General features: G+C 47.2%; 1 protein-coding gene and 1 long non-coding RNA gene across 5 annotated transcripts in view; one reads left to right on the top strand and one right to left on the bottom strand.

The window, feature by feature from the left end:
• CACNG3 (calcium voltage-gated channel auxiliary subunit gamma 3) overlaps nt 1-13,579 on the top strand; it is a 108,009-nt gene extending 94,430 nt beyond the window's left edge. The window contains exons 3-4 of one of the 3 annotated variants that reach the window (XM_045383109.2): nt 6,019-6,159; nt 12,524-13,579. In XM_045383109.2, the coding sequence (XP_045239044.1) occupies nt 6,019-6,159; nt 12,524-13,035 (653 nt within the window). In that variant the 3' untranslated portion in view covers nt 13,036-13,579. The remainder of the gene's footprint in view (nt 1-6,018; nt 6,160-12,523) is intronic. The other 2 variants (XM_045383110.2, XM_045383111.2) reach the window with 2 other exon arrangements.
• Nucleotides 6,091-12,516, bottom strand: LOC123570684 (uncharacterized). 2 transcript variants are annotated; one of them, XR_010583959.1, is made up of 4 exons: nt 10,921-12,516; nt 8,844-9,003; nt 8,016-8,400; nt 6,091-7,326 (listed from the first exon to the last, which is right to left on the bottom strand). It is a non-coding gene; the product is annotated as an uncharacterized lncRNA (long non-coding RNA). The 2 variants fall into 2 exon arrangements; XR_006694944.2 differs by having other exon boundaries at nt 6,093-7,326; nt 11,986-12,516.
• Nucleotides 13,580-14,446: the final 867 nt, after the last annotated feature.

Here is a 14,446-nt window from a genome sequence, read left to right on the forward strand (position 1 = left end):
TGACTTCTACTTCACAACTTGTATAGCTGATTTTAAGTTCTTCGGAGAGGCCCATAACTTTTCTGACAAAGTATTTTTCTCTGGTCTGGGAAGATGGCTCTTCCTCCTAGGCTTCACCAGTAGCAGCAGAATTTGGCTAAGGTTAGGAGAGGACTTAACGAGCACACAGATTTCCTGCTGAGAGTTTTGGAATTCCTGATCCAGCCTGATCCAGCCACGTAGGGCTGGGAGCGCATTTCCGCAGGGTTCTCCCTGCCCTGGTATTCACTCTGCCATCCCCTGTCCTGACCCACAACCCTGGTGGGACTGGGATTGTTTTCTGCTATTTCCTCTTTCTCCTGTGCTCTTTGGGGTAGGCTACAGCATAAACCCATAGCAGCGTTACTGGAAAGGGGTCCAGATCCAGACCCCAAGACAGGGTTCTTGGATCTCACACAAGAAAGATTCAGGGTGAGTCCACAAAGTAGAGTGAAAGCAAGTTTATTCGAGAAGTAAAGAAACGAAAGAATGGCTACTCCATCAACAGAGCAGTGGCATGGACCACTTGACCTAGCATATTATAGTTATTTCTTGATTAATGGTAAATAGGAGGCGAATTATTCATGAGTTTTCCAGGAAAGGGGCAGGCGATTCCAGGAACTGAGGGTTCCTCCCCATTTTAGACCATAGGGTAACTTCTGACATTGCCATGGCATCTGTAAAGTGTCATGGTGCTGGTGGGAGTGTCTCTTCACATGCTAATGTATTATAATTAGCATATAATGAGCAGTGAGGACAACCAGAGGTCACTTTCATTATCATCTTAGTTTTGGCGGGTTTGGGCTGGCTTCTTTATTGCCTCCTGTTGTACAGCAGAGCCTTTGTGACCTATATCTTGTGTTGACCCCAATCTCATCCTGTGCTTGGGAACGCAGCCCAGCAGGTCTCAGCCTCATTTTACCCAGCCCTTATTCAAGATGGAGTCGCTCTGTTTCCAACGCCTCTGACAGCAGAAAGTTCAAAGCCCACAGATTCTGTTGACTAGAGACTCCCACAACACAGCACTGGACTCAGAAAGTCCTACTCAGACTCCAGTGGTGGGGCTACACTAGAACAAGCTTATGTCCCCACCCTTAAGACCTTAACTTAGCTCCATATAGTTTGGGGAGGAGAAACAGGGAAGGAAGACAGTAAAAACCTCTTTGATCTGAAGTCACCATGTGTCCACTGGGCTAAAACAAATGCAAGATGGACTTCCACTGACTTAGGAGAAAATGGCAGCAGCAGATTTCCTGTTTGAGGCAGACACTTATAGCCAGAGTTGACAGAATCTGCTTGCATCTCATTTGTGGGGCAAAGAGTGGGATCTCCCCACCAATGGGTTCCCAAATGATGATTGCACCACTTGGGAAACAGTCACATTTACATATCTCCTATCCACATGTTTCAAACATAAACCTTTTTTTTTTTAATGGGGTCTTGCTCTGTCATTCATGCTGCAGTGCAGTGGCACGATCATATCTCACTGCACCCTCAAATTCCTAGGCTCAAGCCTCCTGAGTCGCTGGGACTACAGGCACCCACAACCACCATGTCTGGCTAATTTCTTTTTACATTTTTTGTAGAGTTGGGGTCCCCCTATGCCTTGCCCAGGCTGGTCTCAAATTCCTATCCTCAAACGATCCACCTGCCTTTGCCTCCCCAAGTGCTGAGATTACAGGCATGAGCACTGTGGCAGGCCCAAATATCCACTTTTGTGGAACCAACACAGTTCCATAGCTTCAAACATGCAGATCATTTTCTTAGGGCACACATCAAAGGTTAATCATCCTTTGATTTTTTAAAAGGTATTCACTTTTTATTAATTACACTCATTACATTGAATATTCAAGCGATTCTTGTCAATATGCAATGCAAATGATCCCTTTAAAGGTTAGTCCACAAGTCCCAAACAGGTGCTTGAAACCACTGGAGGAGACCGACCCCTAATATTTGCAAGGGCCCAAGGCAAGAATCCAACTGGAAACCCATGGGTCATCTGTGTACATTTTTACAAATTATAACTAAGTTGTGCCCACAGCTGGGCCCATTAAAAATAAGCTACACTCACATACAGAACCCCAGAGCTCACTCCCTGGGATGGCCCCCTCGATCTAGGAGCTAAAGGAACCAGGAGCCAGCTCTGCCTCCTGCAAGCCTGCATAATAGAACTGCAGGACTTTGCAGCAGGCCAGAACTCAGCAAGGACACTAATCATGCCTAATTAAAGTTAAGGGTTGATATAGCCAGGAAGGAAAACAGGAGGGGCAAGGAATAGGAGTTGGGTGACAGGCAGCAGGTGCATTTCATTTCATTGAAACTTACACATGTAAGTTTCTCAAGCTTCAGTTCATGGGCATCCAGCCTATTAGAAAATTGGGCCAGTTTCAGCCAGGCATGGTTACATGCCTGCTCACACCTGTAACCCCAGCACTTTGGGAGGCCAAAGCGGGTGGATCACATGAGGTCAGGAGTTCGAGACTAACCTGACCAATATGGTGAAACCCAGTCTCAACTAAAAATACAAAAATTAGGGTGGCATGGTGGCATGTGCCTGTAGTCCCAGCTACTCGGGAGGTTGAGACAGGAGAATTGCTTGAACCCATGCGGTAGAGGTTGCAGTGAGCCGAGATCACACTATTGCACTCTAGCCTGGGTGACAGAGGGAAATTCCATGAAGAAAAGAAGAGAAGAGAAGAGAAGAGAAGGGAAGAGAAGAGAAGAGAGAGAGAAGGAGAAAGAAAGAAAGAAAGAAAGAAAGAAAGAAAGAAAGAAAGAAAGAAAGAAAGAAAGAAAGAAAGAAAGAAAGAAAGAAAGAAAGAGAGAGAGAAAGAAAAAGAAAGAAAGAAAGAAAGAAAGAAAGAAAGAAAGAAAGAGAAAAAGGAAGGAAGGAAGGAAGGAAGGAAGGAAGGAAGGAAGGAAGGAAGGAAGGAAGGAAGGATTGGGCAGTTTCAAAACCAGAGCAAAATCCCTTCCATCTTCTCTTTTTTTTTTTTTTTTTTTTTTTTTTGAGATGGAGTCTCACTCTGTCGCCCAGGCTGGAGTGCAGTGGCGCGATCTCGGCTCACTGTAAGCTCCACCTCCCGGGTTCACGCCATTCTCCTGCCTCAGTCTCCCGAGTAGCTAGGACTACAGGTGCCCGCTACCTCCCCTGGCTAATTTTTTGTATTTTTAGTAGAGATGGGGTTTCACTGTGTTAGCCAGGATGGTCTCCATCTCCTGACCTCCTCACACCTGTGTGCCTTCAGCCCCCCCACTTCAGGCCTCCCCCTTCATCCCTCCTAGGCCCACAGGTTAAATAAGTTACCAAATTTTCAGAAAACTGAAAACACAAACAAGCAAACAATGAAAGTGCAGTAGCAAATGAAAATGACCGGAGCTAAACAGGCAGAAAAACACCTAGTGAATATGGAGGTTAAAGGCTTGAACACTGACTAACGTGAACTAAGCTTTGAACCCCTGAACCAAAATAAACTCGTGTCCCTCCCTGGCCCACATACCTCGTATGTGTCGTTGGTCAGGAGAAGCTCCTCCATTCGCTCAGCACCTAAGACCAAACACAACCAGCAGCCCACGGCCAATCCATCAGTGGATTCTGTTGGCTTTACTTTCAAAATATAAAGTACTCCCTGAATCTGGCTACATCTTACCACCTCAGGTCTACCCTCACCCAGTCCAAGCTATGAAGGGCTCTTGCCTGGGTTATGGGGTTTTTGTTGTTGTTGTTGTTGTTGTTTGTTTGTTTGTTTGTTTGAGACAAGGTCTCACTCTGTTGCCCAGGCTGGAGTGCGGTGGTACGATCTTGGCTCTCTGCAGCCTCCACCTCCTGGGCTCAAGTCATCCTCCCACCTCAGCCCCCCAAGCAGCTGAGAATACAAGCGCACACCACCATGCCTGGCTGATTTTTTATTTTTTAGTAGAGATGGGGTTTTGCCATGTTGCCCAGGCTGATCTCAAATTCCTGACCTCAGGTGATCCTCCCGCCTCAGCCTCCCAAAGTGCTGGGATTACAGGCGTAGGATTCTTGTGGTCCTACCTGTTACACAGGGCTTGGCCCTCCGAAGGGCCCCACCCTTGGTTCCATGCTCTGCTGTCACTATCTTGAAATTCTTAACAATTCTGAAACAAGAGGCCTCACTGTTTTTTGTTTGTTTGTTTGTTTGTTTTGAGACAGAGACTTGCTCTGTCGCCCAGGCTGGAGTGTAATGGCACAATCTCGGCTCGCTGCAATCTCCACTTCCTGCGTTCAAGCAGTTCTCCTCCCTCAGCCTCCCAAGTAGCTGGGATTACAGGTGCCCTCCACGACGCCCAACTGATTTTTGTATTTTTAGTAGAGACAGGTTTCACCATGTTGGCCAGGCTGGTCTTGAACTCCTGACCTCAGGCGATCCACCCACCTCTGCCTCCCAAAGTGTTAGGATTACAGGTGTGAGCCACCATGCCCACCTAGGCCTCACATTTTTGTGTTGCACAAGGCCCTGTAAATTATGTAGCTGGTCCTGCCTGTCATTGCTACTAGAGCATAAGCCCCATGAGGACAGGACCCCTGGCTCCTTAGTAAACCAATGAGCACGGAATTTATTCAGCTGATGTATTCTGGCCTGTATCCACCAGAAAATACTCTTATACTGGATGGGTAAATACTGGGACCTCAACCACATGGGGCCCCTCTCCCATGACCTTAGGGCCTTCCATGATCCAGAAAGTATTTAGTAAGAAGCTGACACAGGGACCTCCAGGACTCTGCTTCGACTCCTCAGCCAGTGTCCCTTCTGAAGGGCAGTGCCTGTGCCCTTGCGGTGCTTAAACATGTCAGCTCTGACTGCAGCACCCGCCACAGCACCTAGCATCTATTAGGTGCTCAGGAAATGTTTGTCAAATGAATAAGCAAATTCATTTGTTCATTCGTGACTAAATGGGTATTCAATGGGTGTTGTCACACTCTCTACTATGCAAATGTAGATGCGTGCAGGGAAAGATTTTGCATTTTAATGAGCAGCATGTGGTCTGATGGGAGTCCCTGTATACAGGGCTGGCTGCATCATTTGCAGGGTCTAGTGTGAAATGAAAATCCTGGGCGCTTAGGCCGGGCCCAGTGGCTCATGCCTGTAATCCCAACAGTTTGGGAAGTTGAGGCGGGAAGATTGCTTGAGGCCAGGAGTTCTAGACCAGCCTGGGTAACTTAGCGAGACCCCATCTCTACAAAAACTACAAAAATCAGCCACGCATGGTGGCACATGCCTGTAGTCCCAGCTACTTGAGAGGCTGAGGCAGGAGGATTGCCTGAGCCTGGAAGGTGAGGCTACGGTGAGCCATGATTTCACCACTGCACTCCAGCCAGAGTGACAGAATAAGCACCATCTCAAAAAACCCCAGACAAAAAACCAAAACAGAACAAAAAACTTTTAATTTTTTCTGCCATCTCTCTCGATCTATCATGGTGTTTTCTATTTGCCATTTAATATCACACTCTTTGGGTTCAGGAACACTCCCTGGTGAGTGCAAACCCTCCCAGGGACCTGGGGCTTACACCCAACTCTGACTCTCCCTGTGTCCATGCCTGGGCTCCCACCAAGGGGAAAGCAGGGGCAATAGTCGCTGGGCTGAGGAGGGAGAATGGGTGTTTGAGAGCCTTTTCCAGGGAGGCAGGGAGGTGGGAAGGTGTTGGTGATAGGTGGGGAGGTAGGGAGTGGGGTTCCACATAAGTCAAGTCTCCAAGCCCCAGCGCGTGTGTCATTGTCCCATCCGACTTCACTTACAAAACACACATTCCATTATAAAATTGTTAAGACTCTCAGGATGGTGACTGCAGAGCATCAACCCCAAGGGCTAAGACTCCTTCTAAGCACAGGCCCTGAGCGCCTGGTCTCATGCTCATGTTAGACATAGGCTCTGTTCTCCTCCTGTGCTGCCCTCCTCTCAGGTACCCCTGTGCTTGCAGTGGGAGGACCCCAGGGGCTGGCTGGGCACAGGCAGAAGCCTCTCTCCTTCTCTCCGCAGGAGCTGTGAGGGCCTCCAGTGTCTTCCCCATCCTCAGTGTCACGCTGCTGTTCTTCGGCGGGCTCTGCGTGGCAGCCAGCGAGTTCCACCGCAGCAGACACAATGTCATTCTCAGCGCGGGCATCTTTTTTGTCTCTGCAGGTGAGTGTCTGGCCCCAGCCCTGAGATCTTCACAGATACCAAACCGAAGCCAGGGCCACGTGGAGGAGGCAATGCTATTCAGGGCTCCCTCCAGGGAAGGAGCAAGAAAATGCTCCAGTTGTGCTAAGGATGAGAACTCAAAGAATTTCATTAGAACCGAAGATGCCAAAACTCTAGCTGAAGCCGGCATGAAGGAAAAATGGGTAGGAAACAGCATGGCAGGATCAGCTGAGATTGAAACAGAGAGAGGGAAGAAGAAAGGGGCAGGAGAGAGAAAGAGAGAAGGAGAGAGAGATGTATAAGAGTGTACATACACGCTTGCTGCTTGCATACGTGGTACGTGTGAACTGATTGGGGAGACTAAAGCAGGAGGATTGTTTGAGTCCAGATGTTCGAGACCAGCCTGGGCAGCGTAGTGAGACCCTCATCTCTACAAAAAACAATTTTAATTAAAAAATTAGCTGGGTGTGGTGCTGCACACCTGTGGTCCCAGCTACTCAGGAAGCTGAGGTGGGAGGATCGCTTGAGCCCAGGACGTCAAGGCTACAGTGAGCCAAGACCTTGCCACTCCACTCCAGTCTGGGTGACAAAGTGAGGTCTCATCTCTAAAAAATAAATAAGTAAATGTAAAAATATAGAAGTGCATTTGTGTGTTCACTTGGGCATGTTCATGTACTATCTCTGGCCCTTCGAGATATGTGTTTGCCAGCTAATTATTGTTCAACCCTCTCTTACTCACCATTGTATACTCTCCTCCACTGTTCCTATGCCAATCAATACTCTGCCGTCACCCTGCAAAGTTTGAAAGTCATCACGAGAGTCCAGCCCCATCCAGCTTTTGAAGTGCTCAAATCCTCTTATCATTCCACGCATCTCTGGGAACAAGGTAAAGACCAGCAGCCCGAGATGCTCTGGGGCAAGACCTTATAGTCAATAGCAGCCCTGACCAGAAGAAGGCACAGGGTGGCAAGGACGCTGAGAGACAACCTTCAGAAAAGGGTCCTGTTCTCCGCCTTCTCTCACCTTCCTCCACCTCCATCCCTTCACTGGTGTCCTGTCTTCCTTGCGTCCCTCTGGGTTTTCATCCTTCATCCTTGCTTTCATCCCTTTACCATCTCTTCCTAGCCCACTCCTCTTGGGGTGGATCAGTGCCATCTGGATGAAATGCTTTAAAGAAGCAAAGAACAGGGCAGGGATGGAGGAAGACGGGGCTGGACTCTGGTGATGACTTTCAAACTTTGCAAGGTGATGGCAGAGTACTGATTGGGAAGGGGACAGTGGTGGACAGTATAAAATGGTGAGGAACAGTGGCTTGCAACCCCCCTGGATTTCAATCCTGGATCCACCAATCAGGCCTTGGGAAATGTGATCATCTCTCTGTAATTTGGTTTCCTTGACTAGAACATGGCAAATAATAATAGTACCAACTGCAGCTGGGCTTGGTGGCTCGTGCCTACAATCTCAGCACTTTAGAAGGCCGAGGCAGAAGAATCACTTGAGCACAGGTCTTCAAGACTAGCCTGGGCAACATTGCGAGACCCGATCTGCACAAAAGTTTAAAACTTAGCTAGGCGTGGTGGTGGGTGCCTATAGTTCCAGCTAATCAGGAGTCTGAGGTGGGAGGATTGCTAGAGCCTGGGAGGTCAAGGCTGTAGTGAGCCATGATCACACCACTGCACTCCAGCCTGGGTGACAGAGCAAGACTCTGTCTCAAAATAGGTCATAATCATAATGATAATAGTACCAGCTGCATGGGGTTTGCTGGAAGGAGACTGTATTCGTTTGTTCTCACACTGCTAATAAAAACATACCCGAGACTGGGTAATTTATAAAGGAAAGAACTTTAATTGACTCACAGTTCCACATGGTTGGGGAGGCCTCACATGATGGTGGAAGGCGAAGGAGGAGCAAAGGCACGTCTTAACATGGCAGCAGGCAAGACAGCTTGTGCAGGAGAACTCCCCTTTATAAAATCATCAGATCACCCCTGGAATCCCAGCACTTTGGAAGCCTGAGGTGGGTGGATCCTGAGGTCAGGAGCTCAAGGCCATCCTGGCCAACATGGTGAAACCCGTCTCTACTAAAAATACAAAAATTAGCTGGGCGTGGTGTGTGCACACCTGTAGTCCCAGTTACTTGGGAGGCTGAGGCAGGAGAATCGCTTGAACCCAGAAGGCAGAGGTTGCAGTGAGTCAAGATCATGCCACTGCACTCCAGCCTGGTGACAGAGTGAGACTCTATCTAAACAAAAACAAAAACAAACAACAAAAACAAAGCCATCAGCTTTCATGAGACTTATTCATTACCACAAGAACAGTATGGGGAAAACTCTTCCCTTGATTCAATTATCTCCACCTGGCCCCACCCTTCACACATGGGGATTATTAAAATTCAAGGTGAGATTTGGGTGGGGACAGAGAGCCAAACCACATCAGAGACTGTACAGAGAAAGCACAATGTGATTTTCCAGTATTAGAAAAGTAGCAACAACACAGTTCCAAAATCTGGAGCCCCACAAGATCTTGCTTGAATTCCTTCTGCACTGCTTCCCCCTCCGTAAGATGAGAAAGGGAGACTGTCTAAAGCTGAGTCTCTGAGAACTGATTCAAGCAACAGACCAGAAAGAAAACTGCCATCTTGCCCCAGGGGAATGAGATCAGCCCACAGGTGGCAGTGGCCCCTACCTTACTCTGTGTGGACAGATGTTAGCATCTGGCAAACCCAGGGACTTGTTTTGTCTTGAGGCACGCTCCTGTCACTGGTGGCCCCGTCCAGACCTCCCAGGCGCTTGGTCTTGGCCGCTCCAGAGGATCAGTTCCAGTGTCATGCTGATGTGAGAGTTTCCTGAGAATGAGAGAAGATCATTATTTTGTCCCCCAAGGGGATTGTTAGGGAAGAGTGTGTCACCAGCAACTTTCTTCTCACAAGAGGTATTGTGAGGGATGGCAGGTAGATTAGATATGTAGGAACTAGAAAGCGTGTGAGTCTGTGGAGGAAGCCTGATGGGAAGGCAGAGGCTTGGGGTCTAATCCCAGACCCTTCCACTGATCTCCCCAAAGAACCTGAAGATCTTGTTTTTCCACCTCTAAAGTGAAAGGATTAGAGGATTCACTACTCTCGAAGGCTCTTCTTTGCTCATCTACACTAAGGTTGATCATTTGAGGCAAGCAATTAACAACCCTTGAAATCCGTAAATAAGAGTGCCGGGGGAAAAAAAGAGAAAACAACCCTTTCTTGAGCACCTACTATGTGTCAGATACTATGCAGAATGCCCAAGAGCGTAAAGCTGTGAAGTCAGGCTGCCTGGTGCAAATCTAGCTCTACTAATTTCCTGTTGTGTGACCTTGGGCAAGTCACTTAACCTTTCTGTGCTTCCATTTATTTCCCCATCTGAAAAATGAGAATCATAATGGCCTCACCTCTTGAAGCTGTTAAGAGGATTAAATGAGTTGGTAGCAATAAAGTGTGCAGAGTGGTGCCTATCATCCAGTATGTGTTCAACACATAGTAGCTATTATCACATACAAGGTACCATTTAATTCTCATATCAACTCCACTCACTCACTCATTCAATATGCATTGCCCTCTTGCTATGAATCAGACTCTGGGCTGGGAGTTAAGGCCATAGCAATGAAGGAGATAAGCCTAGTCCCTGCCCTCAGGGAGTTTACAGTCTGAAAGTAGGACAAAGCAATTGCCTACGCACATCTTGTTTTCCCTAAGCCTTGTTACTGAAATCTAAATCCACCATGGCTAAGAGCTCTGGATTCAAATCTCACTTCAACCATTTTCTATTAGGTTGATGCAAAAATAATTGTGGTTTTTGCAATTACTTTTAATTTAATGGCTGTGCTCGACACGGGAAGTAAGTTACCTTCTCTGTGTCTGTTTCCCCATCTGTAAAAGGGAAATCATTTTTTAAGTGGGCCTGCTGCAATGATTAATAGGTAGGATGCATATAAAGATTTTGCACAGTGCCTGACACATGGTAAGCACCCTGTAAATCATTGGGCAACTCGCTTGGCTTCCTATCAGCCCAGTCTAACATCTGAGCCTCTCTTTGAACTTCTTTCTTTCCTTCCCCCATTCCCCGCTACCCACCGCACTGCCGCCAAAAAGACCTTCTTTGGGGACTTTCCAAACTTTGCCACCAAAATATTCCTCACGGCAGAGGAGAGAAAAAACATGGCCCGGGGGAGTCAGGGGACATCAATAGAAGCCACCTTCATTGAGCTGAGACGTCTTTGAAGTCTGACTCCCATTTAACTTAAAAATTCATGTGAATTCTGCCTTCTCCTTATTATATCCATGTTCATTTTAATATAAAAGAATATGTCTTCCCTACTCATCTTCAAGCCAAATTGACACTCCAGGAAGAGGAGCTGTTTGTCACCCTGTGGTTTCTTGCAGCCTGACACAGAGCTGGATGTGTCAGCCCCCATCATAAGAAATAGCTCAGTGATGAGAACTTGCTGCCTACCTGCTGAATGTCTGTGCTGGGTAGAACCAAGAGGAGGCAGGAGAGAAGCAGCAGATTTTAGCCCTGTACTCTGGAGACAAGTTTTAGATGAAATATAATCAGAAGTCCTATTCAACATAGTGAGGCTGGGCATGATGGCTCATGTCTGTAATCCCAACACTTTGAGAGGCCAAGGTGGGAGGATCACTTGAGGTCAGGAGTTCAATTCCAGACTGGGCAACATAGCAAGACCCCATCTCTACAAAAATAAAATTAAATTAGCTGTGCTTGGTAACACATACCTGTAGTCCCAGCTATTCCGGAGGGTGAGGAGGGAGGATGCCTTTAGCCCAGGAGGTTGAGGTTACAGTGAGCTATAATTGTTCCACTGCACTCCAGCCTGGGTAACAACAGAGCAAGACCCCATCTCTAAAAAACAACAACAAAAAACAAATAACCCTACTGGATGTGCACCAGCTAATCAGAAGGGTGGAACTGGAGCCCAGTCCTGTGTCTCCTGCTCTACCAAGCTTTAACCCTTTAGTTGCTGGACTGTAGGGAGATCTTGGGGATGCCCACAAAGAGTATGGAACATTCAAGGAACAGAGAGAGAATTCAGGAGGCTCCTGGAAATGGTTACTCACCAACTGTTGTTGGAAACTATAATGAGGGACAACCTCCATTTAGCACCACCCTACAGGTAGCCTAAATTTGGAGGCAAAGAGATGCCAGCTGGTGTACCAACAACCTCCATGAGTCATTGTTGGCACCAAGCCCTGGATGAGGCCCTTGAAACAAAGGGACAAAAAGAGACATATCCCCTTCGGAGTAAGAACATGAGAAAGGTAGGCAGAGATGTGCACAGCCCCTCAAACCTCCTGCTCCTACTGACCACTACCTAGGAAACTGATTCCTCTCCTGTGGGCTAAGCAGCTATTTCCAACAATATTGGCACTCTGGGAAGCTAAGTCTGCAAGCCTTGCCTGTTGGAGGTAACAGCTTCCTGTTCCCCAAGTCCTGGTGCCCTGGTGCTCAAACAACAGCTGATCTGAAGCATTATCATATCCTGTGCAGATAAAAAGACTTGGTAAGCTCCCACCTCTTCCCCATGGGTTTATTTATTGTCCCAAATTTCAGCTCCAGACCCATACATTTCCACTGAGCAGCTCCATTTGGACTTTCCATAAGCACTTCCAACTTAATGTGTTCAAACCTCCTCTTTTATCTAAACCTGGATTCTCTGCTGCCTCTTATTTGAGCTCAAAATGCCACCAGCCTCCCAAGCACCCAAGTTAGAACCCTAGTAAGTCATTCTCAATGCCTTCTCTCACATGCCATCATCAACAGTCTTTCATCTCTTGGCTTACCCTTGTTTAATTTTCAGATCTGGCTCAAATGTCACCTCATCTTCAGTGCCAGGTTCTTAGTCTTTCTCTCTCCTTCTCTTCCTGAATCATTTTTATGTGTCTCCGGTAGAACCCTTACTGTATTTTCCTGTAATTGCATTTACATGTCAGTCTTTGCCACTTATGGTAAAGAATTCAAGGGCAGGGGCGTGTATCTTGTTCATTTTACAATCTTCATGACTTAGTGCCAAAGATTAAGTGTTGATGAGATGAATTGCTTCTAACGGAAAATAAGTGCATTCTGAGTTCTTCTGTACTTGCTGTAGGAGTAGGGTGTATTCTTTAGCTGAATACACATTGCCTGGAACTGAGCAGCAGAATTCTTCATTTCCCAAGTGACAGAACATGCAAGAAGATCTCAGTGGTTGGATTTCCCAGCTATAGTCCATTATCCTCTCTCCCCATTATCTCCACATTTTCTATAAATATTTTAAGATGGAAAGTGACAGTTCTCGCTGAGGTTTATAAAGGATGTATTTTTCTTTTCCCCTTCTCTTAGGGTTAAGCAACATCATTGGCATCATAGTTTATATATCAGCCAACGCTGGAGACCCCGGGCAGCGTGACTCCAAAAAAAGTTACTCCTATGGTTGGTCCTTTTATTTCGGAGCCTTCTCTTTCATCATCGCAGAAATTGTAGGAGTGGTTGCCGTGCACATCTATATTGAAAAACATCAGCAGTTACGAGCCAAATCTCACTCGGAGTTCCTGAAGAAATCTACTTTTGCCCGCCTCCCACCCTACAGGTATCGATTCCGGAGGCGGTCAAGTTCTCGCTCCACCGAGCCCAGATCCCGAGACCTGTCCCCCATCAGCAAAGGCTTCCACACCATCCCTTCCACTGACATCTCGATGTTCACCCTCTCCCGGGACCCCTCAAAGATCACCATGGGGACCCTCCTCAACTCCGACCGGGACCACGCTTTTCTACAGTTCCACAATTCCACACCCAAAGAGTTCAAAGAGTCACTGCATAATAATCCGGCCAACAGGCGCACCACGCCCGTCTGAACTGACCTCTGACCTCTGCCCCACGCCCAGCACAGCCTTGGGGGAAGTGTACAGAGACGTCTCTGAGGTTGCATGGCATGGTCCTCGTGATGGTATTACTTTTTACAAAGAATGAAACCAAATGGACTCAGCCCTCTCCCACATTTGCCCCTCACCCCCCAAGTCCTAACCCCTCCATCCTCCCTAACTTTTCAAGCCAATCCCTTCATGTCATTCCTCTCTCTGTGTATCTGTGCCAGATGTTTTCCTTTCTTCCTTCTTTACTGGAAGGACCTCCACATTCTTCCCTCCTTGGAAGAGGACTTTACTAAAAGTCACGGGTGGTGGCCAGGGGGGATTTTTGAATCTCCATCAGGCGCGTTCATAGTTGTCCCCATTGTCTACCCACACGAATCCTCAGGAAACCAACCACCGCCCAGGTGGCCTGAGGGAGGCATTCACCTTTATGTGTTAGAAAAACATGACCAGAAATCAAAGATGTCAGAGCCCCGAAGCAGCTAATGTAATAAGCACTCATGTTATTAAAGGTTTTGCCTTGTCGTAACCAACCGAGCCGGAGGGTGTTTTGTTTCTTTTGGGTGTTTCCTACACAAACTCACTCCCCTGCCTCCAAAGTGGCTCACATCCGTCTTGGAAGCTGAACTTTGCTCATCCACACCTGAGCCACTAAGAAGGCTCACCTTGTACCTTTGTAGGCTAGTAAGGTATTCCCACAAATGTCCGAATCAGTACGCCCTTCTGCTTGAATTCCTGGAGGCTACCTGGGGGTGGGTGAGTGAATGCTGGTTTTCAAGATCTAAATCTGGCACGCAATAGCTCTATGACCTTGGGCAAGTCACCTAAGCCTCAAGCCTCAGTCTCCTCATGTGTAAAATGGAACATGATAATAGCACTCTCCTCCAGAGTTGTGAGGTTTAAATAAAACAATGTGTGTAAAATGATTAGCACATTGTAAACAATAAATACATATTTTTCAATGTTTTGGGTGGCTTTTAGGCAGAGTAAGCATCGTGTTGATCTGCTTGTGCTGTGACAACAAAATATCAAAATGGGCTGGAAGAGGTGGCATGAGCTTGTAGTCCCAGCTTATGGGACTACAGCCTTGGAAGCTGAAGCCAGAGGATCACTTGAGCCCAGGAGTTAAAGAGTTCAAGTCTAGCTGAGACCCCAGCTCTTAAAAATAAAAAAGTCAAAGACTGGTAACTTAAACAACAGACATTTACTTCTCAAAGTTCTGGAAGCTAAGTAACTCAGTTTCTGCTCAGGGCTCCTCTTCCTGACTTGTAGACAGCAGCCTTCTTGCTGTGTCCTCACACGATAGAAAGAAAGTAATCTCTTTCTCTCTCTCTCTCTCAGTTTCTCTTTTCATAAAACCACAGATCCCATGGGTCCCACCCCCGTGTCCCACCCC

The sequence above is a fragment of the Macaca fascicularis genome, chromosome 20 (assembly GCF_037993035.2).
Source record: "Macaca fascicularis isolate 582-1 chromosome 20, T2T-MFA8v1.1".
NCBI classification, from domain to species: Eukaryota; Metazoa; Chordata; class Mammalia; order Primates; family Cercopithecidae; genus Macaca; species Macaca fascicularis.